A 27,032-nucleotide genomic window follows, 5' to 3' on the forward strand; every position below is an offset into this window, starting at 1 on the left:
CCCAAAGCAGCCAACGACGTTCTTCATCAGCATCCTGGATGTCTAAAGGAAAGTCACGGCTATTGGTCGCACAAGTCATGACTATCGGCGTTACCTCCGTTGAAGAACAACTGGTTCAAATGAATGAAGCAATCGCAAGGCTAACCCGAACTGTGGAAGAAAAAGACTTGCAAATTGCAGCACTAGTCAACCGATTGGAGGCGCAGGACGGCGATAAACCCGACCCAGAGAATGATCCACTAAAAAGAAGAGATGACGAAGAAGATGAGCCTCAGGTAGAGAGAATCGATGAGAAGCCGGAGCCAGACCAAGCAACGACGCTCATGGGATCTCTCTCTATCAAGCAATTGCAAGAGATGATCACCAGCACCATCAAGGCACAGTACGAAGGGAGCTCAAATACCTCCGGGTTGTACTCGAAGCCGTACTCCAAGAAGATTGATGCCCTGAAGATGCCAAGGGGTTATCAACCACCAAAGTTCATGCAGTTTGATGGAAAAGGAAACCCAAAGCAGCACGTTGCACATTTCGTCGAAACTTGCAACAACGCGGAGACGGAGGGAGACTACCTCGCCAAGCAGTTTGTGCGCTCTCTGAAAGGAAATGCCTTTGAGTGGTACACGGACCTAGAGCCCGAGTCCATCAACAGCTGGGAGCAATTAGAGCGGGAATTCCTCAACCGCTTCTACAGCACCCGCCGCACTGTGAGCATGCTAGAGCTAACGAGCACAAAGCAGTGGAAGGACGAGCCAGTCATTGACTACATCAACAGATGGCGCACTCTAAGCCTCGACTGTAAAGACAGGCTCTCGGAAACCTCTTTAATCGAGATGTGCATCCAAGGTATGCAATGGCGTTTGCAATACATCCTTCAAGGCATTAAACCACGGACCTTCGAGGAATTGGCCACCCGCGCCCATGACATGGAGTTGAGCATCGCCCATCATGGGAAGAAAGAACCGATCGCCGACTACAAGAACGACAAAGTTCTTGGGACAAAGGTGGAAAAGGCTGCATGGAAACCCACCAAGGAAGCAATGACGGTCAACACAGCTCCCGTCAAAATCTCCACACGAGGCAAGGCGATTCAAACCGAAGCTTTTCGTGATCAAGAGATGCGTAGACGCACTTTGAAGGAGCTTGAGGAGAAGACTTATCCATTCCCCGACTCTGATGTGGTTGCCATGCTGGATGACCTGTTGGACAAAAAGGTGATTAGTTTGCCTGAGTGCAGACGGCCGGAAGAGATAAATCGTACCGACAGTCCAAGATACTGTAAATTCCACCGCTTCATCAGTCATCCGACAGAAAAATGCTTCGTGCTGAAAGATCTCATCGTGAAGCTGGCTCAGAAAGGAATCATCGAGCTAGATCTTGACGATGTGGTGAAGTCAAACTATACCACCATCACTTATGACTCTTTCGACACAAAGTCTTCACCTCAACCGCTGGGGGCATGCTCCAAGCCAAGCGAAGTTAAAGTATGGACTCAAGTCACTCCTAAGAAATTTCACAAGAAGCATACGTCTCCTCCATAAGTCTGCCAATCGGAAAGGGGGCAAAGCAGCTCTTGTCAAGCTTCAAAGCAACGTGAACTTGTTGAAGATGATGAAATTTCGACACATAGATCGTCCACCCCCATCACGATGCGTGATTTCTTTCCTGAAGACTTTTTCAATCAATCAGTCAAGGCTCCTCGCTATGAAGATTGCGAGGAACAGCTCTCCCGGATCGCTTGACGAACCAATGCTCCTTGTTCGCACGAGCCTAAACTGCACGAACCGAAGCTCCTCGCCTGCATGAGCCTAAACTGCATGGCACAATGCTGCTGGTCTGCACGAGCATAAAAGGCAACACCAATGCTCCTGGTCTGCACGAGCATAAAAGGCAACACCAACGCTCCTGGTCTGCACGAGCCTAAAAGGCGACAACCCAAAGCTCCTTGCCTGCACGAGCTGAAACTGCAAACGGCACCAAATGCTCCTTGTCTGCACGAGCTGAAACTGCAACACGACACCAAATGCTCCTTGTCTGCACGAGTTGAAACTGCAAACGACACCAACACTCCTTGTCTGCAGGACTTGAAACTGCAAACGGCACAAAAAGAAAATACCAAAAAAAAAATGTATTTGAACTACGTTACGACTTGATCTCTTCTTTGGAGGGGTACGTAGGCAGCTCGAGCGTTCAATTTCGAGTTCAGTCATATCAAAATAAAAATAAATGTTTTATTAAAGAAAGTCAATTTTATTACAAAAAAAATAAATAAATACATATGTTATTATGTATTTACAAAGAAAAAAAAATAAAAAAAAATAAAAAAATAAAAAAAGGGGATATATATATATATCTCTAGACCCAATCAATAACACTCTGCAATTGGAAGTAGAAACATCTCCGCTTCCAATTTCCCCATTTCGGTATTTGGCATTTGGCATTTGCTTTTCCCAGAATTCCGAAGCCAGGGAATCCATGGATCCAAACAGGGTAGAAGCCGAGCGATTGCTCGGAATCGCGGAGAAGCTTCTACACAGCCGGGATCCCAGCAGCTGCCGCGACTTCGCAAATCTGGCTCAGGAGACCGAGCCGCTGCTGGAGGGGTCAGATCAGATCTTGGCCGTCGCCGATGTGCTCTTAGCCGCCGACAAACGCGTCAACAACCACCCCGACTGGTACGCCGTTCTCCTGTCCGATCGCCGATCCGACGACCTCGATCACATCAAGAAATCTTACCGACGGCTAGCGTTACTCCTCCACCCGGACAAGAACAAGTACGCCTACGCTGAGCACGCATTCAAGCTCATAGCCGATGCATGGGCGGTTCTGTCCGATCCGGCCAAGAAGCAGATTTACGACAACGAGCTGGGGCCGTTCAGCCGGATCGATCTCGGCTCTTCGATTTCGAACAAATTGCCGGTGCGGCGGGACAGCCGGGCCCGAACCGACGCCGGGGTGGGAAACGACAGCCAACAGCAGCCGAGGTCGAGATTGTCGACTTTCTGAATGACTTGTCCGTACTGTTACGTGCTGTACGAGTACCCTAGGGTTTACGAGAGCTGCTGTTTGAGGTGTCAGAATTGTAAGGGAGAGGTTGAGTGCTGTTGAATCCGAGAGAGGCAAATACGGTTTTAATTCGTTGAATAAGTTGAACAACGTTGGAGAGATTGAACAAATTGAACAACCTGCGAGATTGGGAACTGCGTCTTTGATTGAGGAATCTGCCATTTATGGCCGAGACGAAGATAAGAAGGTTTTGATGAGCAGGTTAGTGTCTGAGAGCAGCGAAGACGGTATAAGGCGCAATGTCGATGTCATCCCTGTTGTGGATGGGTGGGATGGAAAGACCACTCTTGCTCAATTGGTGTATAACGACGACAGGGTCAGAACCCATTTTGATTTGCGAATTTGGGTGTGCGCTTCCGAACCCCTTTCTCCGCCACCGTCTCCGCTCAGCTCCGCTTGGGATCTCCTTAATCTGTTCGATGCCTACGAGAGGAAGATTTACCTAGCACCACTTTATTCTTGCACTAATTTGGATCCTGAAGAAGCTGCAAATTGCATCTGTTGTTAAAACTCACTCTCCTGGGGATTGATCTGTTGGTTAGACATCTGCTACTTCATATACACCCTGATTGGGAGAGCTAGTTTGTTGGAAGCGACTGGAAGATAAGATAGCTTCTGTAGCTGAAACACCTGGAAAGCTTGAGACCCTGGAGGTTGGGTGAGTTGCGACACCACGTCCGACAGCTCACAGGAGCTCAAGTTTGGCGACACGATCTTTGACTCCACCATGAACAGCAACGGCTTGGCGAGTCCCTTCATTGGGGTGGATTTCGAGGGTTTTGTGGCAACACTTGGTGGTTTGGTAGGAAGCGCCCAGGTTGCAAATATGATCCCTTCCTTTGCGACGGCAGGCAGTACAGCGGCTGTGTAATGGCGGCGGTGCAAGGTAGCAAGAATGCAGTGGCGGAGCAATGGTTGTGTAGTGGCAGTGGCAAACATCAACGGCGGAGAACTTCAATAACCGCCGTCAAACGACTAGCCGGTCATGAAGCCTCGACTGCAGCATCTCCGTCATCTTCATCCGCTCCCTGCAAATTCCTCTACCCATCACCTAAATTTATACAGAAAAATATATAATAAAAAAAAGGGATGGTGGAGCAAAGTGGTGCTGCCACCACGTGAAAAAAAAAGTGCATTAGGCACCATGTGCCAGCAAAAAGAAAAAAAGGTGGAGCCGAAAGAAACAAAAAATAAAAGAAAATTTTGATGGTGCATCTGGCACCATGGAAAAGAAAAGAAAAAAAAAGAAAAAAATGATTAAAAGGGAAGTGATGGTGCATCTGGTGCATCTGGCACCATGAGAAACATATATACATATATATATATATATATATATATATATATATATATATAATGCATTTAGTAAAATCCATCTTTTATTTATTTATCTAAAAATTTACATAAATTCGCATTCCACATGTCATAAAAAAAAATCAAATCGAATCAAATTTACAAGAGGGGATCTTCAAGGACGATTAGGCGGCGCCTCACCACTCGGCATAGCTCCAGAAATGAGAGGCGCCAGATGGTGACTGTTTGAAGCCACACCACTCGGCGGAACTCCAGGAAGAAGAGGAGCCAAAGGTTGATCATCTGGAGCTTCATTACGCGGTACAGCCTCAGAAGACGAAGGCAAATGCTGCTGGAACAAACCCACAAACCTCCGATGATCAAGTAAAATCTGACCATCAGATTCCTGCATCTGGTCAATTTTCCTCTTCATGTTTGTGGCATAGTTGTGTGCGAGCTTGTGCAACTGTTTATTCTCATGCTTGAGCCCTCTAATCTCCTATTTGAGACTCATCACTTCAGCCGCCAACGATTCAACTTGACGGGTTCGAGCAAATAGGCGTTGGGCCATGTTGGACACAGAACCCGCACACTGCACACTAAGAGCCAGAGACTCCTTAACAGCCAACTCATCAGACCGCCTGGAAAGTAGTCTGTTATCTTTGGGAGTGACAAGGTTCCGAGCCACCACCGCAGCGGTCATATCATTCTTCATCACCGAATCCCTAACGGTAAGAGGACCAGTAGGGGATATGAAGGATGGGCGCCATATGTTGTCTGGAGAAGGCGGGACTGCCTCTTCACCAAGATTCAAGTCAAAACGACAGTCGGAGGGTCCGGACATTTTCAAAGTGTTGAAGAAAGAAAAGATCGGACAAATCAAGATCTTAGAAGTGCAAAAAGGGAGTTTTCACAAGCGAAAATTCAAGTGTGCTTTGAAACGAACTGCATTCCTCTATAAAAAATCAACACTCGACGGGATTTCAGAGATCAAAGAGGCGAGCTCAGAATTCGAAGAGGCCATTCAAAAATCGAAGAGGCAAGCTCAGAAATCGGAGAAGCATCTTGCTTTTCCAGACGCATCAGCATCCATCACACGCAAACTCAGCTTTGCGGAAATCACGGGTAATTTGTCGAAGCTCCAATCCCAGATATCGAAGAGACGCCAGTCTTTTCCAGACACGTCAGCACCTATCACACGCAAACTCGGCGTTGCAGAAATCACGGGTAATTTGTCGAAGCGCCGATCCCAGTTATCGAAGAGGCGCCAGTCCTTTTTTTCAGCCGCGTCAACACCTGTCACATGCACACTCAGCTTGGCGGAAATTACGGACAATTTGTCGAAGATTTCTGATAAAGAAGAAAGCACGTGAAGCCATACTGATCAATCACGCATTGGTTGCCGACACGAGTGAAAGAATAGTACCTCTACAGGTATCAAAGAACTTCCTATAACTGTCCACCTTCACCTTCCATAGCAAGGCAAACATACAGAGCCTTTCTTCATCTCCAAAAATGCTTTCCCAACGAAGCCTCTCGAGTCATTCAATGTTCCTTATTCCTTGGTGTACCTCTGCAAGCCAATGACTCCAAAGCAAAAGTATCTCATATCACCAGGGTAGAAAGCAAGAGTATCTCATATCATGCGTTCTCCCTGTCCTTTCCTTTGTCCTTGTTCTTACCTACAAAGACAAGGATAAAGAAAACAATATGCCGGAACTTCCACTCAAACTCGGGTAAAGAACCGACTGCTTGGAACCCTTCCCTAATTGCCTACCTAGCACTGCTCTCGAGTACTCGTCTCCCACTGCTGCTGTACTTCCAAAGAAGCTACCACATCTGCCTGAAGAATAGATAAGGCAAGTGAAAATGATACCTTGCAGCATGTGGAGACAACGTGCAGAAGGAACAAGCAGAGAAGAATGCAGTCTGCACAGTCAACTCAGCAGAAGGAGTCCGAGCTGAAGAACTCGAGAAGCTGCCACATCTGCCTGAAGAAACAAGCAGAGAAGAATGCAGCATGCACAGTCAACTCAGCAGAAAGAGTTTGAGATGAAGAACTCGAGAAGATGCCGCATCTGCCTGAGGACGGTGAACTCGTTTTGACCCTCAAATTCTTGGGTTGACTTACTAGGCGTTGTGGGCTGCACGTGCCGATTCACCACCCTTGAATCAAATCCTTAAAGATCAAGTCACCAACTGGAAGAATAGCCCATCAATCTTGAAGATCATACCGTTGACCAAACTGCTCAGGTGTGAATTGGAAAGATTGAACAAAGCAACAAGTAGCCACGACTTCCCCTCGTGCCTGCTTGCCATGTGTCGAGTCAACCTTCAAGAATCAAGCCTCGACGACCCTTGAAGAAGTTTCCAGCCAAATTCAAGATCAAGCCTCGACGGCCCTGGAAGAAATCACAAGTCCGATTCAAGATCAAGTGTCTACCACTCTTGAATCAAAACCTAGTTCAAGAATAAGCTGTGGAAAATCAACAATTAGAGGAATCCAGAAAATCCTCCAACCCAGTTCAAGATCAAAGTTATGGAAAGTCAACAAAGCACAAAAGAACAAAAACGTGCCGATTCATCCACTACCAAAGCCAAAGATCATCTACCACATGAAGCTCCTTGTGGTCCAATTTCAACCTTCAAGATCAAGTCTCAACGGCCCTTGAAGAAATTTCAAACAAAAAAATTCAAGAACAAGCCTCAACGGCCCTTGAAGAAATCTCAAGCCCAATTCAAGATCAAGCCTCAACGGCCCTTGAAGAAATCTCCAGCCCCAATTCAAGATCAAGTCTCGACGGCCCTTGGATCGACGTCTACAGTAAGGGACTTCAAAACGCATCTCCTACACGCGACAAGCACATGTACACGACGCGACTTGAAGTGGGGGCATTTGTAGACATCGAAATTTCGGTAAATAAATGTTGACCGATAAATCAAAGTGTCAACGCTTATGTATTACATAAATTTTACACGTAGTGTGTGACTCAACGAAAATTGAAATGAGTTGGAAAAGTCATCAAATAGGACACATGTCAACACCTGGCAGAAACGACTTATTTCATCTGGGATATTATATTCAAAATTAGGCCTTGGAAATTTCTATAAATAGAAGGCTAATTCATTCATTTGGGAGGAACCAAAACCAATTCATATTACACCTTGAAGCTCTGAAGCTCTGAAACTCCGAAGCTCTCAAGCATCCAGGTTCCCGAAGAATCAAGAAAGCTCTCTTCGTTCTTCGTTCTTCGTTCATCCTAAGACCAAGCCCCAACGGCCCTTTGGATCAACAATCATCCACCAATTCAAGATCAAGCCCTGACGGCCCTTGAAGAAAGTGTTCTTCGTTCTTCGTTCATCGCTCTTTCAAGATCAAGCCCCGACGACCCTTGAAGAAAGCACCATTGTTCATCATCCGTTCATCCAAGATCAAGCCCCAACGGCCCTTTGGATCAACAACGTCGACAAATCCACACACATCCAACCGTTCTTCAAGATTAAGCCCAAAAGCCCTTGAAGATCTGTTCATCACTGTTTCTTCAAGATCAAGCCCAAAAGCCCTTGAAGATCCGTTCATCACCGTTACTCAAGATCAAGCTCCAACGGCTCCTTGAAGATCCGCTCAAATCCACCTTCAAAGATCAAGCCCACGGCCCTTTGAAGAAATTTCCAACAGTTCATCCAAGATCAAGCCTCAACGGCCCTTGGATCAATCGCACATCCACCAATCAACACCTTACGGAGATCGAATCAGAGGATCAAAATAGAGAGAGATTGTAACCCAAAATCATCAAATACAAATATTTGTTTGTGCACGTTATTCTTGTCTCTTTCGTTTCAGGAATTTTCCGTGTTCACAATCATCCCTAATTACTAATTTAGCATGCGTATCTTCTCAATTTTAGATTCTTTTTTATGTGTACCAACCATGCATCCTCTCAAATTTAGATTCTTTTTTATCTTCTCAATTTGAAATGATTGTGAGCCCACCTGACAGGGCTTGCAATTGCAAAGCAACAAGAAGTGAGACGAATCCATACAAATCAATAACTGATCATATATCATCAAGTAGGATCTTGAAAATCCAGTCGTTTTAGGTAAAAAGCATTCCACATTACAGCAACTGGAGACCCACACACATGATCCTCCCCCCTCCTTCCCCAAAAGATAAAAAATAAGTTGGCCAAGGCTAGTGAGAAACAGTTAAAAGAATGAAGAATATCAACCAGAAAAAACTCTCCAACCCTATATTGCTCTGTTCTTTCTTTTTCTCAAACACAAGTAGTACCACAGAAGGGACCTTTCCTCTGTTGGCTATACACATTTCCTACAGATTCTACAAATCCTTTCCGTGTGCGTCGTTAAGTGAGGTTTATGACTTACAACACCACATCCTTTCTGGTGAAAGTACAACCGAGAGTCGAGCGTGATCAGAGAGAGTATAATCTTCGGGCCATATTCCCTTCTCCGCCTCACGGGGATATAGAACTGCATTCTTCACATTGAATCCCAGGGAGTCCTGCATGCCTCGTTTGGACTCCTCTCTACTACCGTTGAGACTTTCCTTATCCTCTGACGCTGTTGAACTCCAAATTCTATTCTGCAATGCCAAGGGTTTTAGACACGTGATTTTAATCTTGTAGTACTTTGGAAGGACTATTACATGACGGCAATGCTAATGTAATTCAAAAGGAAAATAAATGAAATTATTATGGATGTAATGTACCTTAAATTCTTCGTAATCAAGAACACCATTTGCATCGGCGTCTGCCTGGATCCAGAGATCCCTTGTCTCCTGGAAACCTAGTCCCGCAGGATGACCAATTAAATTAACCTGCAATATACCTACATGAGCAAGTCTTATCTTTCCATTTGAACTTTATACAGCTTAATAGCTAATAGAACCAACCTGTTGTAGTGCTTCACAGAAAGCTGAGGACGTAATAAAATCACCATGACTATCACCCTTCAGAAAGGCAAATGCATCATTTTCAGCCATCGAAGCTTTTCGAAGCTGGCGCTGAAAACCCCAAAAGGAAAAAGGAAGTTAAATGATTGCATGTAGAAACTGTCTAGAGCTTGCATGCCCTATAATATAAAGGATCCATGCATCTTTTCAAAAGTTTTGAACAAAGCTTTCTGTGCACAATATATCTGATGAACTACGATTCTTGCCCTCTGTGGCAAGGTATCAGATAGTAGGTAGAGAAAATGTGAACGGATGAGTATTAATGACAATAATATAGAATATGTAAACCGAATTGCTTACCCGTAATATTCAAAAACAGCTTCGCACCAACTAGTCTTTAGTGGTTTTCGTGACTTATTGACGGCAACGAAATGCAGCTGCCGCTGTAGCTTCTTGAAAGACTCTCACTTTCTCTGCGATTAATCTTTGCCACATTAGAACCCGCACTTAAACCCTGCAACGACTCAAAATTTTCAGTATCCATTATCCAATAAACGATTTCCTAAGTACCCATTTTCTCAGAAACCAAATTCATGGAAGAAAAGCAGAAGCAATTGAGAGAAAGAAGAAAGAGACACTATTTGTTATAAGTTGAAATTTTTCGTTGCAGAAAAATATATACCCCACCGGGTGGCCGGGAACTCATGACACTTACGTTGGGGGGCTTGTGCATCACATTTAATGTGACAAAAATGTAAATATTCATATGCTTATAAATATCTTGGCCCACAAATTGAGGCGTAATCTTTTTAAGTATCAATTTTGAATGGTAATGCAGGTCTCCTTCAAACCATTTTTGACCAAGCAAAATTTTTGAGGCTGGTTGTGTGGGCTTTAAAGTTACGTAATCCAACCTTTGAACTAGGCCTGTAAACGGGTTGAGTTTATCAGGTTTGGGTCGAGTTCAATCTGACCCGTTAAGTTAACAGGTCATCCAAACTCGACCCATTAAGCTAATGGATCACCCGTTAACAATTATTATTATTATTATTTTACATAGAGTTTATTTTTTGTTGTTAAGATTTTACTGAAATTATTAAAATATCCTCAACTAACGGTAGGTCTCGGGTTCGAGACTTGAGAGCAGCCTCTCCATAAATGGGGGTAAGGCTAGCCGACATTCACCTCTCCCAGACCCTGCGTAAAGCTGGAGCCTTGTGCACTGGGTACGACTAGACTAGATTAAAATATCCTCAACTAACGGGTTGACCCAAAGTGATCCGTTAGTTAACGGGTTCACCTGTTAGCAACCCGACCCGTCAAGCATCCACCCAAATACTAATATTAACGGGTCGGGTACAAAATGACAGGTCTGCTGTGAACAAGACCCATACATTTTGCATATTCCGTTTAAATATTACGTAACACAACTTTAGAACAACATTGGGGTGGTGGCGCAGTTGGCTTGCGCGTAGGTCTCATAGCTTCTGGGTGATCCTGAGGGCGAGAGTTCAAGCCTTTCTCACCCCCATTTCTTTTTATCTTTTGCCATTATAGGAAAACAAAAACATTTTAAATTTCAACTTCTAACAACACGAACATGGTCTAGTATTATTTATCTTTCATAATTTTAAATGATATCTCAAAAGTTCGAATTTCCATATGATTTTTTTAACATCTCAACTTCTAACTTCTAACACTATCATGGTCTAACAGTATTTATCTTTTACATTTTAAGAAAATATCTCAAGAGTTCGAATCCCCGCTCCCCAAATGATTAAACAAAAAAAAAATATATACCGTACTGAGATTCCAGTACCAGCCATAAATCATTACATCTGATCCGTAGAAACAGAAACATGTCAAACTCCATAGGCTATGCCAAATGTAAACATTTCATCACTGCAGAACATGGCTGGTACTCCCACATTTTATAGCAGCAATAAGCAACCACTAAGTCTGGCATTACTCTTTGTGTGACGCTCATCTAGCACCACTGCCCGTATAAACCTTCTTCCCAAGCAAAAACAAAGAACAATATCGCACCTAGAAGTAGAACCGTGTTGAAAAGGTATACTGATGGGGGACCTGTTAATGGGGGGGAAGTTTCTCCGGAAATGCAAGAACAGCTCATCCAATTGCCGGCGGTGGTTGCATTGTGTGTCTGCTTCAAACCCTTTTCTGTATTATTGCCTTGAACCGCCTCTGCGTCTTTGTTAGATTCTGTTATAAAGTTCCTCTTCGGGGGGAAATCAACAGCAGCTCGACGCTCTGCAGCTACTTTGGCCTGCAAAAATAAACCAGATTAAGTTGTGGAAATAGCCTCTCCAAAGAAACATTATTCATGTTCTCCGTGCTGCAGTTTGGGTTCTCTCACTCACCTTGCTTTGCTGCTGTTCTAATTCATTAGGTTTGCCTAGTGCTAAGAGGGCACTTGTTGGATATGTTCTTCTGCGTGTTCTCTCACTGTTATAGTATTCGTCGGAGGCTAACTGAATAGAGTTAATCTGAAGGCTAACTGCATCTACATCCACAGAGGAAGCACTCTTTAATTTTAAGGCATTAATGGGTCTTGATGCACGTCGCAGCCTGCTTGTTATTTGGTGTGTACCAGAATCTTCATCACTGATTGATTGAAGACGATCAGTCTGAGGTTTAGGTAACACATTGATAGAGGAAGCAGCCTGTCCTAAGGTCTGGTTACGAAGCATAACACCTTCCTCTCTTCCGAAGTGGCTCGAACTAGCTTGTGGCACACCAAGCATTTGTAAACTCGGGCCCTAAAAAATAATAATAATCAGAAAATATGAGCAAGTTTCCAAAGTTGAGCGAAGTTCTAGCATTTGACCTGTGGAAACCATAACACATTGACAAAATTTGATTTTAAGATTCTATGGGAGAAAGATTTTTTACCTGTGCAGCTTGATGTTGTACTTCTGTGTCTGAGTCACTGCTCACTCCACAATCCTGTAAATACACCTTCCTAGGTGACTGTGGCAGAGTGGAGTCGTTAAAGACGTTATTGTGAGTTATTTCTTCACTGTAACCCTGATACGGGTCATCCCCAAAAAGTCCATTTACGAACTCTTCCAAATTTTCATCCATTCCATGGTAATCATTATTACCACGCGTATTTCCAAGCATAAGATCCAATTCCCTCTGAAAAATGTCCGGATTTGGTGGTGGCTGAGTACGTTCCTGCATAGTGAACAACAAGCAAGCAAAGGTTTTGGATCTGTTTCTTTTGCTCCGAGTATATATATATATATATGAAGAAGTTTTAATCACCATTCGTGCTCGACATTCTCACCTCTTCAACATGCATATTACGTGCTGGTTGCAGTTGATTTTCAAAGTCAGGTGCATTGTTGTAATTACTAGATTCGCCTTCATCACCGGTTGCAACATCCGTGTTCTTACCTGATTTCTTCTTTACGTAACAGAGAACGAAATCCCTCTGCAAATAAGTTGGAAAACCAGTTATGTAATGAAGTAGCACCAACAGAAAATTAAACAAGGTTCCAAACCAAAAGCCACTAAACTTTGCAGAGTTACAGAAGAAGCCAATTTGGCTAGAAGCCGAATAGACTTGAGTTTCACAACCAAAACCCCTCCAGCCTCCGGTTTACAACTTGCCTCATACAATGCTGCAAATTGCACATCATATATCGATAACAATATTAACAAGAACCTGAAAATAGAAAGAGAATGATGACCTGATTAGCATTAGGAGTGATTTGAGGGATGGAAAACTCATGCATGACCCAGTTGGTAATTGGGGCATTACGACCGCGACCTTGGCGAAATGTCAGAATCCTCTTTTTACCGATAATTTTGTTGTCTCGAGCCTTGACTATTTTTTCCTTCCCGGTGCTCTTCCAGAAGCCTGTGGCCGTCGCCCTTTCAACTTCGTTTCTGCTGTTTTTTTTGTAAATTGGTCGGTTGTAGAAGTACCATTCATCATCCGACTTTATCAGTGAAATCTCTGCATAAAACACAACATTTGGATTAAACCAATTGCATACACATTTTTAGACTCATTCAAATGCAAACTAAAATGTATCAGTAAAAGTGAAGAGTGTTGAGTGCTGAAATCTCTGACCTTCGTAAAACGGTCACTCGAGATAAAAAAATAGTAACTTTATGAACTGGGATTGGTAATAAGTTACGTTTGGATTAAACCCAAATACCAATGGCAAATACAGATTATCAGACTCATCGGACTAAGAAAAATAATGAAAATTTAAGACCTGGGGCTTTGCAAATAATTACCAGGCAATTCCCTGGGCTCGTAGTTGCAGATATTGATTTCACGGATGGCGTCGCTGACGAGGGAATCCTTTCCCCGGAGCTTCAACTTCAAGTAATGGCTGATCAGCTCTTCTTCTGTGGGGTGGAATCGGTATCCCACTGGCAGTAACAGGCCTTCTACTTCTACTCTAGTGAAGCGGATTCCATTGGAAGCCATCCTCTTTCATGAAGGAGAAGGGGAATGCTGGCTGGGTTTTTGTAGGATTAAGAAAACAAGAGAAACAGTACGGAAATTGACTTGGTGTTGATCAAGTCTTCGTGGTTTTCAGCGGACGCTTTTTGCTTATGGAAGTAACTATTAAGCTTCGGCTTATGCTTTTACATGGTGCGGTGGGGAATTTTTGTTGTCGTGACTTTTGGTGGGACCCCGGGGAATCCTACGTGTGGAACTGTTTGCCGTATGTATGGCTGGGTGGGTGTGCTTCCTCGGAGAGGACTGAAAAGCTACAGGGATCATGAGAAAATTTTGTATCCCCTTTTGTCAATCCAAGATTAAATGAGGGTAGGTGTAGGATAAAGAGTCGATAAGGTAGAACGAGAAAGTCTAATTGAGAAAATCGGTAGCATTCTCATGGAGTTATTTCCAATTAAAATAGATCTCCATATATTGTCACTGTAGACATCGAAATTTCGGTAAATAAATGTTGACCGATAAATCAAAGTGTCAACGCTCATGTATTACATAAATTTTACACGTAGCGTGTGACTCAATGAAAATTGAAATGAGTTGGAAAAGTCATCAAATAGGACACGTGTCAACACCTGGCAAAAACGACTTATTTCATCTGGGATATTATATTCAAAATTAGGCATTGGAAATTTCTATAAATAGAAGGCTAATTCATTCATAAGGGGGACCAATTCAGATTACACATTGAAGCTCTGAAGCTCTGAAACTCCGAAGCTCTCAAGCATCCAGGTTCCCGAAGAATCAAGAAAGCCTTCTTCGTTCTTCGTTCATCGCTCTTTCAAGATCAAGCCCCGACGGCCCTTGAAGAAAGCACCATCGTTCATCATCCGTTCATCCAAGATCAAGCCCCAACGGCCCTTTGGATCAACAAACGTCGACAAATCCACACATCCAACCGTTCTTCAAGATCAAGCCCAAAAGCCCTTGAAGATCCGTTCATCACTGTTCTTCAAAGATCAAACCCAAACACCCTTGAAGATCCGCTCATCACCGTTATTCAAGATCAAGCCTCAAACGGCCCTTGAAGAAACATTCATCCTCAAGATCAAGCCCCAACGGCTCCTTGAAGATCCGCTCAAATCCAACTTCAAAGATTAAGCCCACGACCCTTTGAAGAAACTTCCAACTGTTCATCCAAGATCAAGCCTCGACGCCCCTTGGATCAACAAAATATCCACAAATCAACACCTTACGGAGATCGAATCAGAGGATCAAATTTGAGAGAGATTGTAACCCAAAATCATCAAATACAAATATTTGTTTGTGCGCGTTGTTCTTGTCTCTTTCGTTTCAGGAATTTTCCGTGTTCACAAATTGGCACGCCCAGTGGGACAATCTCTACCTCTCATCTCTTCCTCCGTTCAAGGAATATAAGTACACTTCCAAAATCAATGACATCAAGGAAGGCTCAAGTTGTTCCCATAACCGGCGCAAAGAACAAAGGCACCCTCGTCGCAAGTGGTGTCACGTTGGGTATCACGACTCGAAGCATGGCAAAAGCTACTTCTGCCGCCTCTTTCACCTCTGCATCAACTCTGCCAAGGGAACAAAAACACCCAAGGCACGAGCCTTTGATCACCTTAGCCTCACTAAGGGCACCAAGGGGGGAAAGCCCAAGGAAATACTCTGAATCCATGCTCTCCGATGCCGATTCAAGCGACAGTTCAGCCATGCAAGTCATGACCATTGGAGCAACTTCAATCGATGAGCAGCTAGCTCAAATGAATGAAGCAATCGCAAGGCTAACCCGAACTGTGGAAGAAAAAGACTTGCAAATTGCAGCATTAGTCAACCGACTGGAGGCGCAGGATGGCGATAAACCCGACCCAGAGGATGATCCACTAAAGGGAGGAGCTGGCGGAGACGAAGAACCCCCAGTGAAGAAAATCGATGGGAAGCCGGAGCCAGACCAAGCAGCGGCACTCATGGGATCTCTTTCTATCCAGCAGCTGCAGGAGATGATCACCAACACCATCAAGGCACAGTACGAAGGGAGCTCACATACCTCCTTGTTCTACTCGAAGCCCTATTCCAAGAAGATTGATGCCCTAAGGATGCCAAGGGGTTATCAACCACCAAAGTTCATGCAGTTTGATGGAAAAGGAAACCCAAAGCAGCACGTTGCACATTTCGTCGAAACTTGCAACAACGCGGGGACGGAGGGAGACTACCTCGCCAAGCAGTTTGTGCGCTCGCTGAAAGGAAACGTCTTTGAGTGGTACACAGACCTAGAACCTGAGACCATCAACAGTTGGGAGCAATTAGAGCGGGAATTCCTCAACCGCTTCTATAGCACCCGCCGCACTGTGAGCATGCTAGAGCTAGCAAGCACAAAGCAGTGGAAGGACGAACCAGTCATTGACTACATCAACAGATGGCGCACTCTAAGCCTCGACTGCAAAGACAGGCTCTCGGAAACCTCTTCAATCGAGATGTGCATCCAAGGCATGCAATGGGGTTTGCAATACATCCTTCAAGGCATTAAACCACGGACCTTCGAGGAATTGGCCACCCGCGCCCATGACATGGAGTTGAGCATCGCTCATCATGGGAAGAAGGAACCGATCGCCGACTACAAGAACGACAAAGTTCTTGAGACAAAGGTGGAGAAGGCTGCATGGAAACCCACCAAGGAAGCAATGACGGTCAACACAGCTCCCGTCAAGATCTCCACACGAGGCAAGGCGATTCAAACCGAAGCTTTTCGTGATCAAGAGATGCGTAGACGTACTTTGAAGGAGCTTTAGGAGAAGACTTATCCATTCCCCGACTCTGATGTGGTTGCCATGTTAGAAGACTTGCTGGAAAAGAAGGTGATCGGCTTGCCTGAGTACAGACGGCCAGAAGAGATGAATCGCACCGACAGTCCAAGGTACTGTAAATTCCACCGCTTCATCAGTCATCCGACAGAAAAGTGCTTCGTGCTGAAAGATCTCATCATGAAGCTGGCTCAAAAAGGAATCATCGAGCTAGATCTTGACGATGTGGTGGAGTCAAACTATACCACCTCCACTTTTGGCTCTTCCGACTCAAAGTTTTCACCTCAACCGCTGGGGGCATCCTCCAAGACAAGCAAAGTTGAAGGATGGACTCAAGTCACTCCTAAGAAATTGCACAAGAAGCATACGTCTCCTCCACATGTCCGCCAATTGGAAAGGGGGCAAAGCAGCTCTTGTCAACCTTCAAAGCAACATGAACGTGTTGAAGATGATGAAATTTTGACACATAGATCGTCCATCCCCATCACGATGCGCAATTTCTTTCCTGAAGACTTCTTCAATCACTCGGTCAAGGCTCCTTGTTATGAAGATTGCGAGGAACGACTCTCTCAGATCGCTTGACGAACTAATGCTCCTTGTTCGCACGAGCCTAAACTGCATGAACCAAAGCTCCTTGTTCGCACGAGCCTAAACTGCACGAACCAACGCTCCTAGTCTGCACGAGCATAAAAGGCAACACCAACGCTCCTTGTCTGCATGAGCATAAAAGGCAACACCAACGCTCCTTGTCCGCACGAGCTTAAAAGGCGACAACAATTGCTCATTGCCTGCATGAGTTGAAACTGCAAATGGCACCAAAAGAAAATACAAAAAAATATCTATGTATTTGAACTACGTTACGACCTAATCTCTTCTTTGGAGGGGTACATAGGAGGCTTGAATATTCAAAATTTGAGTTCAGTCACACCAAAATAAGGAATAAAGATTTTATTAAAAGTTTGATGCTATTACAATTTCTTTGTACAAAAAAAAAAATAAGAGAGAAAAAGAGATACATGTTTTATGTATTTACAAAAAAAAAAAAATATGTTTTTGTATTAAAAAAAAAATATATATATATATATAAAGGGCCTCAAAAGAAGCCCCTGTCCAAAACCAGATCAAATTAGGCCCAGCTCCCGTAGCCTACTATCTGCCAAAATTCTTCAAAGCTCCCAAGCCACTCCCACCTCCTCACGGGCCCAACTCAGCACTCGGCTCTTCAAACCCAGAAGACATCAAGAAGGGCAGTCTTGTGGTGGTTCTGGTGCACCCATACTCCGTCCTTGGCGGCTGCGAAGGCCTGTTGAGAGGAATAGCAGCTGGGGTGGCAGACAGAGGTGCCCCAATTGCAGGCTCCGCAGTAGATCAGATAGAACAAGTCGTGGAGCATAGTGGCTCGTGAAGCACCAAAAAACATACAACGACATCGGGGAGGAGGAGAGGAGGTTCGAGATCTTAAGGACAACTTGAAGTTCATCGACGAGTATAACGCACTGGACCATCCGTACAAGGTCGGTCTGAATGCTTTCGCTGACCTGATCAACCAGGAGTACCGTGCCAAGTTTTTGGGCACCAGGAGTGACCCTAAGCGCAGGGTCATGAAAACCAAGAACCCGAGCCTGAGGTACGCTTTTCGCGCCGGCGAGACGTTGCCGGAATCTGTGGATTAGAGACTCAAGGGTGCCGTCAATCCCATAAAAAATCAAGGAGGTTGCGGGAGTTGCTGGGCTTTTTCAACAGTGGCAGCAGTGGAGGGCATAAACCAAATAGTGACTGAAGAATTGGTGTCTCTCTCTCAGAGCAAGAGCTCGTCGACTGTGACACGTCCTACAACGCCGGATGCAATGGCGGTCTCATGGACTACGCCTTCGAGTTCATTATCCTAAACGGCGGCATTGACACTGAATCCGACTACCCTTATCAAAGCCCAAAGGAATCATCACCTCCGGAGCCCAAATCTATGAAAAGGAGCAGCCCAAAAAACCCTTCTTTCCCAAAGCTCTCCATCAGAGCCTCCTCCTCCGACTCCAACCCGGCGAACCCAACTCCTTTGGCCACTTCACTGCCTCTATCAGACATCAAATTGTGGTCGTCTACTGCCGTTTCTTCCAGAGGGTTCGACATGCCGGTGAGTCTTTGTCTGTTTACACAATGAAGGAACTACAGAAATCCAACTGGAAGAGCATCTGGATCCAGATTCGAAACCGCCAAAGCACAGAATCAAAAGCAATAGAGATTTCCCGCAGGAGAACGGGGGGCACTGCAATTAATCTTCACTCATTCCTTCCACCGTCGCTCGACTCGGACGCCATTGCAGACACCATAAAGTCCTTTTTTTCCCAACAATTGCGGAGAAGACGATCACTTTCCCTGGTTCGGGGTGGAGTGCTCGGATGGAAAAGTGGTCATCCTGAATTTAAGAGATATTTTCGTCTTAGTAGAACGTTGGCCCATGATTTAGGATTTCTTGGTTCCATATCTCCTGAACTCCACCAATTGAAGATGCTTTTGGAATGCCAGGTAGATCAGGATCAACGACTGACAGTTGCCGCTTTCTGAACGAGCAGATCTATCAGCTGGAAGCTCAGGAGGCTCAGTCTCTGATGCCAAACCAAGTGCCTCTTCCTCTGGAGCGTCAACTGCCAAGGTATCGACTGACAAGTACCGAAATTCTGCTGTTGTAGCTGGTGTTATAACTACTACTGCTTCTCTCAGTTGGTCTCCCAAAGCTAGTCGAAAGAAGGAAGAAGTGCAAGACTGAGGTTGTGACTTGGGTTGGTGCTGCAGGATCCATGCTTTCCATCTTCTCCATCCTCATCCTCCTTCAATCCAGATACATAATGTTGCAAGGCCCCTTCCCATTTTTGTTGCCAATAATGTCACTAGTTTTACGCTTGTGCTTGAGTTCAACAAGAGCAAGCTGCAGAACTTGTACTAAAAAAGGGATGGGTGCTCCAAATGTTCAGGAAGCTCCACCGCAAAAAAAAAAAAAAAAAAAAAAAAAAAAAAAAAAAAAACTATCTCTGCACATCCGTGGTGGTCCCTGCCAAGCTCAGCCTGCTCTCCGCCATCACCTTCTCCGACTGCATTGCGCAAACCTCCAGCGAGTCGAACATGGTCCAGTAGTAGTGCAGCGCCTTCGTAAACCGGTCCAAAAAGTTGGGTTTTGTTATGGTCTGCTTCCTGCTCCACTAACCACCCCTCGTACGTCAACATCACTTCATCGTCGGTCCTCCAGCTGCCTGACGACTTGCTGTGCTCGGTGGCTGGCCTCAATGACAGTGCAAGGATGACAGGCAGTGCAATGGTGTGCAGCAGGCAGTGCAATGGTGCAGCGACGGCGGTGCAGCAAGGACAGCAGAACGTGAGCAACCCGGTTCGATACATCTTCTTCTTCCTCTCTACCGTCGGTTTGGTTGAAAGTTATGGCCCTTCTACTATGCGATGAAGTGGGAGAAGGCAGCAATTCTTTTATAAAGCCACAAGAGGCTAAGTGGAATACCCGTGCTTTCCACTTTGCTTCTCCGTCGAAGAATCATTCTTCTGGGTTCTCAAGAATAAAAAATAAAAAAAATAAAAAATAAAAAGAAAGAAAAAGATAAATATATAAAAAGAGTGATGGTGCATCTGGCACCATGTGAAAGAAAAGAAAGAAAAAAATATATAAAAAGAGTGATGGTGCATCTGGCACCATGAGAAAGAAAGAAGAGAAATAAAAAAATATATATATAAAGAGGAATGGTGCATCTGGCACCACGTGAAAAAAAAAGAGGGAATGGTGGATCACACCATGTGAAAAAATAGAGGGAATGGTGCATCTGGCACCAAACAAAAAAAAAAAAAAAGAAAAAAAGAGAGGGAATGGTGGATCAGTCCACGTGAAAATATATATATAATATATGTATATATACATAAAAAATATATAAAAAAATATAAAAAAAAACAAAAACAAAACAAATGCATTGAGAGAAATAAAATCTATTTTTATTTATTTCTCTGGAAAAATTACATAAAATTGCATTCTACAAAAAAAAAAAAAAAAAAATACAAATGTGCAAGCAGCAAACATAAGGGGCCTTCATTGATCAGATGGCGCCTTATCACTCGGTGGAACTCCGGGAAGAAGAGGAGCCGGAGGTTGATCATTTGGAACTTCACTACGCGGTACAGCCCCAGAAGACGAAGGCAAATGTTGTTGGAACAAACCCACAAACCTCTGATGATCAAGTAAAATCTGACCATCAGATTCCTGCATCTGGTCAATCTTCCTCTTCATGTTTGTCGCATAGCTATGTGCGAGCTTATGCAACTGTTTATTCTCCTGCTTGAGCCCTCTAATCTCCTGTTTGAGACTCATCACTTCAGCCGCCAATGATTCAACTTGACGGGTTCGAGCAAATAGGCGTTGGGCCATATTAGACACAGAACCTGCACACTGCACACTGAGAGCCAGAGAATCCTTAACAGCCAACTCATCAGACCGTTTGGAAAGTAGTCTGTTATCTCTGGGAGTGACAAGGTTCCGGGCCACCACCGCAGCGGTCATATCATTCTTCACCACTGAATCCCCAACGGTAAGAGGACCAGTGGGAGATATGAAGGATGGGCGCCATATGTTATCTGGAGAAGAAGGGACTGCCTCTTCACCAAGATTCAAGTCAAAACGACGATCGGAGGGGCCAGACATTTTCAAAGGTGTTAAAGAAAGAAGAGATCGGACAAATCAAGCTCTTAGAAGTACAAGAGGGGAGTTTTCACAAGCGAAAATTCAAGTGTGCTTTGAAACGAACTGCATGCCTCTATAAAAAATCAGCACTCGACGGGATTTCAGAGATCGAAGAGGCGAGCTCAGAATTCGAAGAGGCCATTCAAAAATCGAAGAGGCAAGCTCAGAAATCGGAGAAGCATCTTGCTTTTCCAGACGCGTCGGCACCCGTCACACGCAAACTCAGCTTTGCGAAAATCACGGGCAATTTGTCGAAGCGCCGATCCCAGATATCGAAGAGGCGCCAGTCTTTTTCAGCCACGTCAACACCCATCACACGCAAACTCAGCTTTGCGGAAATCACGGATAATTTGTCGAAGCGCCGATCCCAGTTATCGAAGAGGCGCCAGTCTTTTTCAGCCGCGTCAACACCTGTCACATGCACACTCAGCTTGGCGGAAATTACGGACAATTTGTCGAAGATTTCTGATAAAGAAGGAAGCACGTGAAGCCATATAGATCAATCACGCATTGGTTGCCGACACGAGTGAAAGAATAGTACCTCTACAGGTATCAAAGAACTTCCTATAATTGTCTACCTTCGCCTTCCATAACAAGGGAGACATACAGAGTCTTTCTTCATCTCCAAAGATGCTTTCTCAACGAAGCCTCTCGAGTCATTCAGTGTTCCTTATTCCTTGGGGTACCTCTGCAAGCCAATGACTCCAAAGCAAAATTATCTCATATCACCAGGGTAGAAAGCAAGAGTATCTCATATCATGTGTTCTCCCTGTCATTTCCTTTGTCCTTGTTCTTACCTACAAAGACAAGGATAAAGAAAACAATATGCCGGAACTTCCACTCAAACTCGGGTAAGGAACCGACTGCTTGAAACCCTTCCCTGATTGCCTACCTAGCACTGCTCTCGAGTACTCGTTTCCCACTGCTGTTGTACTTCCAAAGAAGCTACCACATCTGCCTGAAGAACAGATAAGGCAAGTGAAAATGATACCTTGCAGCATGTGGAGACAAGGTGCAGAAGGAACAAGCAGAGAAGAATGCGGTCTGCACAGTCAACTCAGCAGAAGGAGTCCAAACTGAGGAACTCGAGAAGCTGCCACATCTGCCTGAAGAAACAAGCAGAGAAGAATGCAGCATGCACAGTCAACTCAGCAGAAAGAGTCTGAGATGAAGAACTCGAGAAGATGCCGCATCTGCCTGAGACGGTGAACTTGTTTTGACCCTCAAATTCTTGGGTCGACTTACTAGGCGTTGTGGGCTGCACGTGCCGATTCACCACCCTTGAATCAAATCCTTAAAGACCAAGTCACCAATTGGAAGAGGAGCCCATCAATCTCAAAGATCATACCGTTGACCAAACTACTCAGGTGTGAATTAGAAAGATTGAACAAAGCAACAAGTCGTCACCTTCACCTCGTGCCTGCTTGCCGTGTGTTCGAGTCAGCCTTCAAGAATCAAGCCTCAACGGCCCTTGAAGAAGCTTCCAGCCAAATTCAAAATCAAGCCTCGACGGCCCTGGAAGAAATCACAAGTCCGATTCAAGATTAAGTGTCTACCACCCTTGAATCAAAACCTAGTTCAAGAATAAGCTGTGGAAAATCAACAATTGGAGGAATCTAGAAAATCCTTCAACCCAGTTCAAGATCAAAGTTGTGGAAAGTCAACAAAGCGCAACAAAATATGTGCCGATTCACCCACTACCAAAGCCAAAGATCATCTACCACATGAAGTTCCTTGTGGTTCAATTTCAACCTTCAAAATCAAGCCTCGACGGCCCTTGAAGAAATTTCAAACAACAATTCAAGATCAAGCCTCAACGGCCCTTGAATCGACATCTACAGTAAGGGACTTCAAAACGCATCTCCTACACGTGACAAGCACATGTATACGACGCGCCTTGAAGTGGGGGCATTTGTAGACATCGAAATTTCGGTAAATAAATGTTGACCGATAAATCAAAGTGTCAACGCTCATGTATTACATAAATTTTACACGTAGCATGTGACTCAATGAAAATTGAAATGAGTTGGAAAAGTCATCAAATAGGACACGTGTCAACACCTGGCAGAAACGACTTATTTCATCTGGGATATTATATTCAAAATTAGGCATTGGAAATTTCTATAAATAGAAGGCTAATTCATTCATAAGGGGGACCAATTCAGATTACACATTGAAGCTCTGAAGCTCTGAAACTCCGAAGCTCTCAAGCATCCAGGTTCCCGAAGAATCAAGAAAGCCTTCTTCGTTCTTCGTTCATCGCTCTTTCAAGATCAAGCCCCGACGGCCCTTGAAGAAAGCACCATCGTTCATCATCCGTTCATCCAATATCAAGCCCCAACGGCCCTTTGGATCAACAAACGTCGACAAATCCACACATCCAACCGTTCTTCAAGATCAAGCCCAAAAGCCCTTGAAGATCCGTTCATCACTGTTCTTCAAAGATCAAACCCAAACACCCTTGAAGATCCGCTCATCACCGTTATTCAAGATCAAGCCTCAAACGGCCCTTGAAGAAACATTCATCCTCAAGATCAAGCCCCAACGGCTCCTTGAAGATCCGCTCAAATCCAACTTCAAAGATTAAGCCCACGGCCCTTTGAAGAAACTTCCAACTGTTCATCCAAGATCAAGCCTCGACGCCCCTTGGATCAACAAAATATCCACAAATCAACACCTTACGGAGATCGAATCAGAGGATCAAATTTGAGAGAGATTGTAACCCAAAATCATCAAATACAAATATTTGTTTGTGCGCGTTGTTCTTGTCTCTTTCGTTTCAGGAATTTTCCGTGTTCACAGTCACTTCTCATATTTATTTATGAAAATTTTGTGTTTGCTTAAGAAATACTAGATACATAACTTTAGAGAGTATTTCTTAAGGTATAAGTTGTTGGAAATTCTTTGGTTGTAACATGAGATTCGTCTCAATATATTTATCTCACTAATTACTTAATTCACTTAAGCATGGTTACTCTTACTTGCAATAATCTTTCTAATAGTTTAGCTTGATTTAGTTTATAGATTCCAAAACAAATTGCGAGTCTCAAGAAGTTGTTTTAGGACGGTAGTAAACGAGAGATTTGTTAATGTGTGTTTAAAATACAAAATGAATATAACATATCATTATACTATTAGAGAAACACTTGAAATAGATTTTGTCTCATCAAAAGACATAAGATGAATCACTCGTTAATAAAAATAACAACGATTGACGAGGCTACCCTTTGATTTGATTGTGTGAGTCCACCGTTTCCTCTCATCCCATGTCCCTTGTAATAAAGGTTTTCTTGTTGATCAAGTACTTGTTTGAACTTGGAGCAAATGTTTCCACTTCTTGGGTAGAGATTATGACTACCTCAGTTTCTTGTTGATCAAGTACTTCTTTGAGCAATGTTCCATCGACTGGCAGAACCAATCTATAAAAGCATAGAACTTGTAGCTAATGGGGCCGTAGCTCATGATTACTTTGTGACTTCATCTCTCATTCCAATGCTACAACTTACAACCAGGTAAATATTGTTTGATAAACCCCATGATCAAAATTTTGTTCCAATAGAATCGCTAAATGAGCAGACAATTGTTTACGCATGATTCTTTTAGACGCATTAAAATAAGAGGTGTGCTATCCACACCTCATTTTATTTCTCATACCCCTCTTGATAATTTCTGTCCTTTGATCTTCTTTAATTTATCCAATCCGACGGCTGAAAATTAAAAATATGTGTGAGAAGTAAAATGGGGTGTGTGGATATCACACCCCTAAAATAATATATAAGTTGTTTTAGGCTTAACATTTGAGACTTGAAAAGCCCACCAAAGGATGAGAAAATCAAGACATAGGGCCTCCAAGCCAGCAAAAGGAATTTAGATAATAGAGTGCCACCACGAGAAAGAAAGACAACTGCCTTCAACAACTGCATGTAGCCCCGTCTACCAACAAGAAGAGAGGTGCATAGAACTTAAAGCACTTTCTGACCGCTCAAGCCAGTTGGCAGGCTTGACAATTTTCTAGCATGGAGCTTCATGACAGGTACGTCCAGACGTCAACTTCGAACCATGTGTTGGCCATCGACGAGAAAAGAAATATATGAAGAAATATAAATGTTGTCAAGCTTAGCGCTCAGTCCTTAATTCTCGTCTAGTTTGTTCACAAAAAACAAAAGGACGAGATAAAAACGGATGTGTAGAAATCATCCCTAATTACTAATTTAGCATGCTTATCTTCTCAATTTTAGATTCTTTTTTATGTGTACCAACCATGTATCTTCTCAAATTTAGATTCTGTTTTTATCTTCTCAATTTGGAATGATTGTGAGCCCACTTGACAGGGCTTGCAATTGCAAAGCAACAAGAAGTGAGACGAATCCATACAAATCAATAACTGATCATATATCATCAAGTAGGATCTTGAAAATCCAGTCGTTTTAGGTAAAAAGCATTCCACATTACAGCAACTGGAGACCCACACACATGATCCTCCCCCCTCCTTCCTCAAAAGATAAAAAATAATTTGGCCAAGGCTAGTGAGAAACAGTTAAAAGAATGAAGAATATCAACCAGAAAATACTTTCCAACCCTATATTGCTCTGTTCTTTCTTTTTCTCAAACACAAGTAGTACCACAGAAGGGACCTTTCCTCTGTTGGCTATACACATTTCCTACAGATTCTACAAATCCTTTCCGTGTGCGTCGTTAAGTGAGGTTTATGACTTACAACACCACATCCTTTCTGGTGAAAGTACAACCGAGAGTCGAGCGTGATCGGAGAGAGTATAATCTTCGGGCCATATTCCCTTCTCCACCTCACGGGGATATAGAACTGCATTCTTCACATTGAATCCCAGGGAGTCCTGCATGCCTCGTTTGGACTCCTCTCTACTACCGTTGAGACTTTCCTTATCCTCTGACGCTGTTGAACTCCAAATTCTATTCTGCAATGCCAAGGGTTTTAGACACGTGATTTTAATCTTGTAGTACTTTGGAAGGACTATTACATGACGGCAATGCTAATGTAATTTCAAAAGGAAAATAAACGAAATTATTATGGATGTAATGTACCTTAAATTCTTCGTAATCAAGAACACCATTTGCATCGGCGTCTGCCTGGATCCAGAGATCCCTTGTCTCCTGGAAACCTAGTCCCGCAGGATGACCAATTAAATTAACCTGCAATATACCTATATGAGCAAGTCTGATCTTTCCATTTGAACTTTATACAGCTTAATAGCTAATAGAACCAACCTGTTGTAGTGCTTCACAGAAAGCTGAGGACGTAATAAAATCACCATGACTATCACCCTTCAGAAAGGCAAATGCATCATTTTCAGCCATCGAAGCTTTTCGAAGCTGGCGCTGAAAACCCCAAAAGGAAAAAGGAAGTTATAGGATTGCATGTAGAAACTGTCTAGAGCTTGCATGCCCTATAATATAAAGGATCCAAGCATCTTTTCAAAAGTTTTGAACAAAGCTTTCTGTGCACAATATATCTGATGAACTACGATTCTTGCCCTCTGTGGCAAGGTATCAGATAGTAGGTAGAGAAAAATTGAACGGATGAGTATTAATGACAATAATATAGAATACGTAAACCAAATTGCTTACCCGTAATATTCCAAAAACAGCTTCGCACCAACTAGTCTTGAGTGGTTTTCGTGACTTATTGGGATTACAAAGCCAAATGAAGTCAACACCGCAGATGTTTCCCCTATGATTGCGGTGGCTAACCCACTATAGGATAGAAAATACAAATATTCCGTTAATAAAGATGATGAGCAT

General features: G+C 43.7%; 4 protein-coding genes across 5 annotated transcripts in view; 2 read left to right on the top strand and 2 right to left on the bottom strand.

Annotated features, from left to right (window-relative positions):
- On the top strand, positions 1–17,272 carry LOC126629843 (uncharacterized). Its single transcript, XM_050299984.1, has 3 exons — positions 1–843; positions 877–1,211; positions 16,580–17,272. Exons 1-3 carry the CDS (start codon positions 39–41, stop codon positions 17,105–17,107), a joined length of 1,668 nt encoding a protein of 555 aa, XP_050155941.1. The 5' UTR covers positions 1–38; the 3' UTR covers positions 17,108–17,272.
- LOC126629856 (uncharacterized) lies at positions 2,367–3,018 on the top strand. Its single transcript, XM_050299999.1, has one exon. It carries the CDS (start codon positions 2,473–2,475, stop codon positions 3,001–3,003), a length of 531 nt encoding a protein of 176 aa, XP_050155956.1. The 5' UTR covers positions 2,367–2,472; the 3' UTR covers positions 3,004–3,018.
- Positions 8,394–27,032, bottom strand: part of LOC126629849 (uncharacterized calcium-binding protein At1g02270-like) — a 21,020-nt gene continuing 2,381 nt past the window's right edge. Inside the window, exons 8-11 of one of the 2 annotated variants that reach the window (XM_050299990.1) lie at positions 26,859–26,984; positions 9,266–9,376; positions 9,083–9,190; positions 8,394–8,956 (exon numbers count right to left, since the gene is read on the bottom strand). In XM_050299990.1, coding sequence (XP_050155947.1) covers positions 8,729–8,956; positions 9,083–9,190; positions 9,266–9,376; positions 26,859–26,984 — 573 coding nt within the window. In that variant the 3' untranslated portion in view covers positions 8,394–8,728. Of the gene's footprint in view, positions 8,957–9,082; positions 9,191–9,265; positions 9,377–25,625; positions 26,189–26,315; positions 26,424–26,498; positions 26,610–26,858; positions 26,985–27,032 lie in introns of those variants that run through there. The other variant, XM_050299989.1, reaches the window with a different exon arrangement.
- Positions 10,850–13,864, bottom strand: LOC126629845 (protein BEARSKIN2-like). Its single transcript, XM_050299985.1, has 6 exons — positions 13,538–13,864; positions 12,982–13,250; positions 12,576–12,722; positions 12,179–12,463; positions 11,647–12,045; positions 10,850–11,552 (listed from the first exon to the last, which is right to left on the bottom strand). The coding sequence occupies exons 1-6, from the start codon at positions 13,731–13,733 to the stop codon at positions 11,253–11,255; spliced, it is 1,596 nt and encodes a 531-aa protein (XP_050155942.1). The 5' UTR covers positions 13,734–13,864; the 3' UTR covers positions 10,850–11,252.

The sequence above is a fragment of the Malus sylvestris genome, chromosome 7, assembly GCF_916048215.2.
Source record: "Malus sylvestris chromosome 7, drMalSylv7.2, whole genome shotgun sequence".
In the NCBI taxonomy this organism is placed as follows: domain Eukaryota; kingdom Viridiplantae; phylum Streptophyta; class Magnoliopsida; order Rosales; family Rosaceae; genus Malus; species Malus sylvestris.

Coding starts and splice junctions, on each gene's coding strand:
- LOC126629843 (XM_050299984.1), top strand. CDS start 39: ATGTCTAAAGGAAAGTCACGGCTATTGGTCGCACAAGTCATGACTATC. Junction 844..876: donor AATCGAGATGTGCATCCAAG/GTATGCAATGGC, acceptor ACATCCTTCAAG/GCATTAAACCACGGACCTTC. Junction 1,212..16,579: donor ATGACCTGTTGGACAAAAAG/GTGATTAGTTTG, acceptor CTGGAAAAGAAG/GTGATCGGCTTGCCTGAGTA.
- LOC126629856 (XM_050299999.1), top strand. CDS start 2,473: ATGGATCCAAACAGGGTAGAAGCCGAGCGATTGCTCGGAATCGCGGAG.
- LOC126629845 (XM_050299985.1), bottom strand. CDS start 13,733: ATGGCTTCCAATGGAATCCGCTTCACTAGAGTAGAAGTAGAAGGCCTG. Junction 13,251..13,537: donor CGAGCCCAGGGAATTGCCTG/GTAATTATTTGC, acceptor TGTTTTATGCAG/AGATTTCACTGATAAAGTCG. Junction 12,464..12,575: donor GTAATATGCATGTTGAAGAG/GTGAGAATGTCG, acceptor TTCACTATGCAG/GAACGTACTCAGCCACCACC.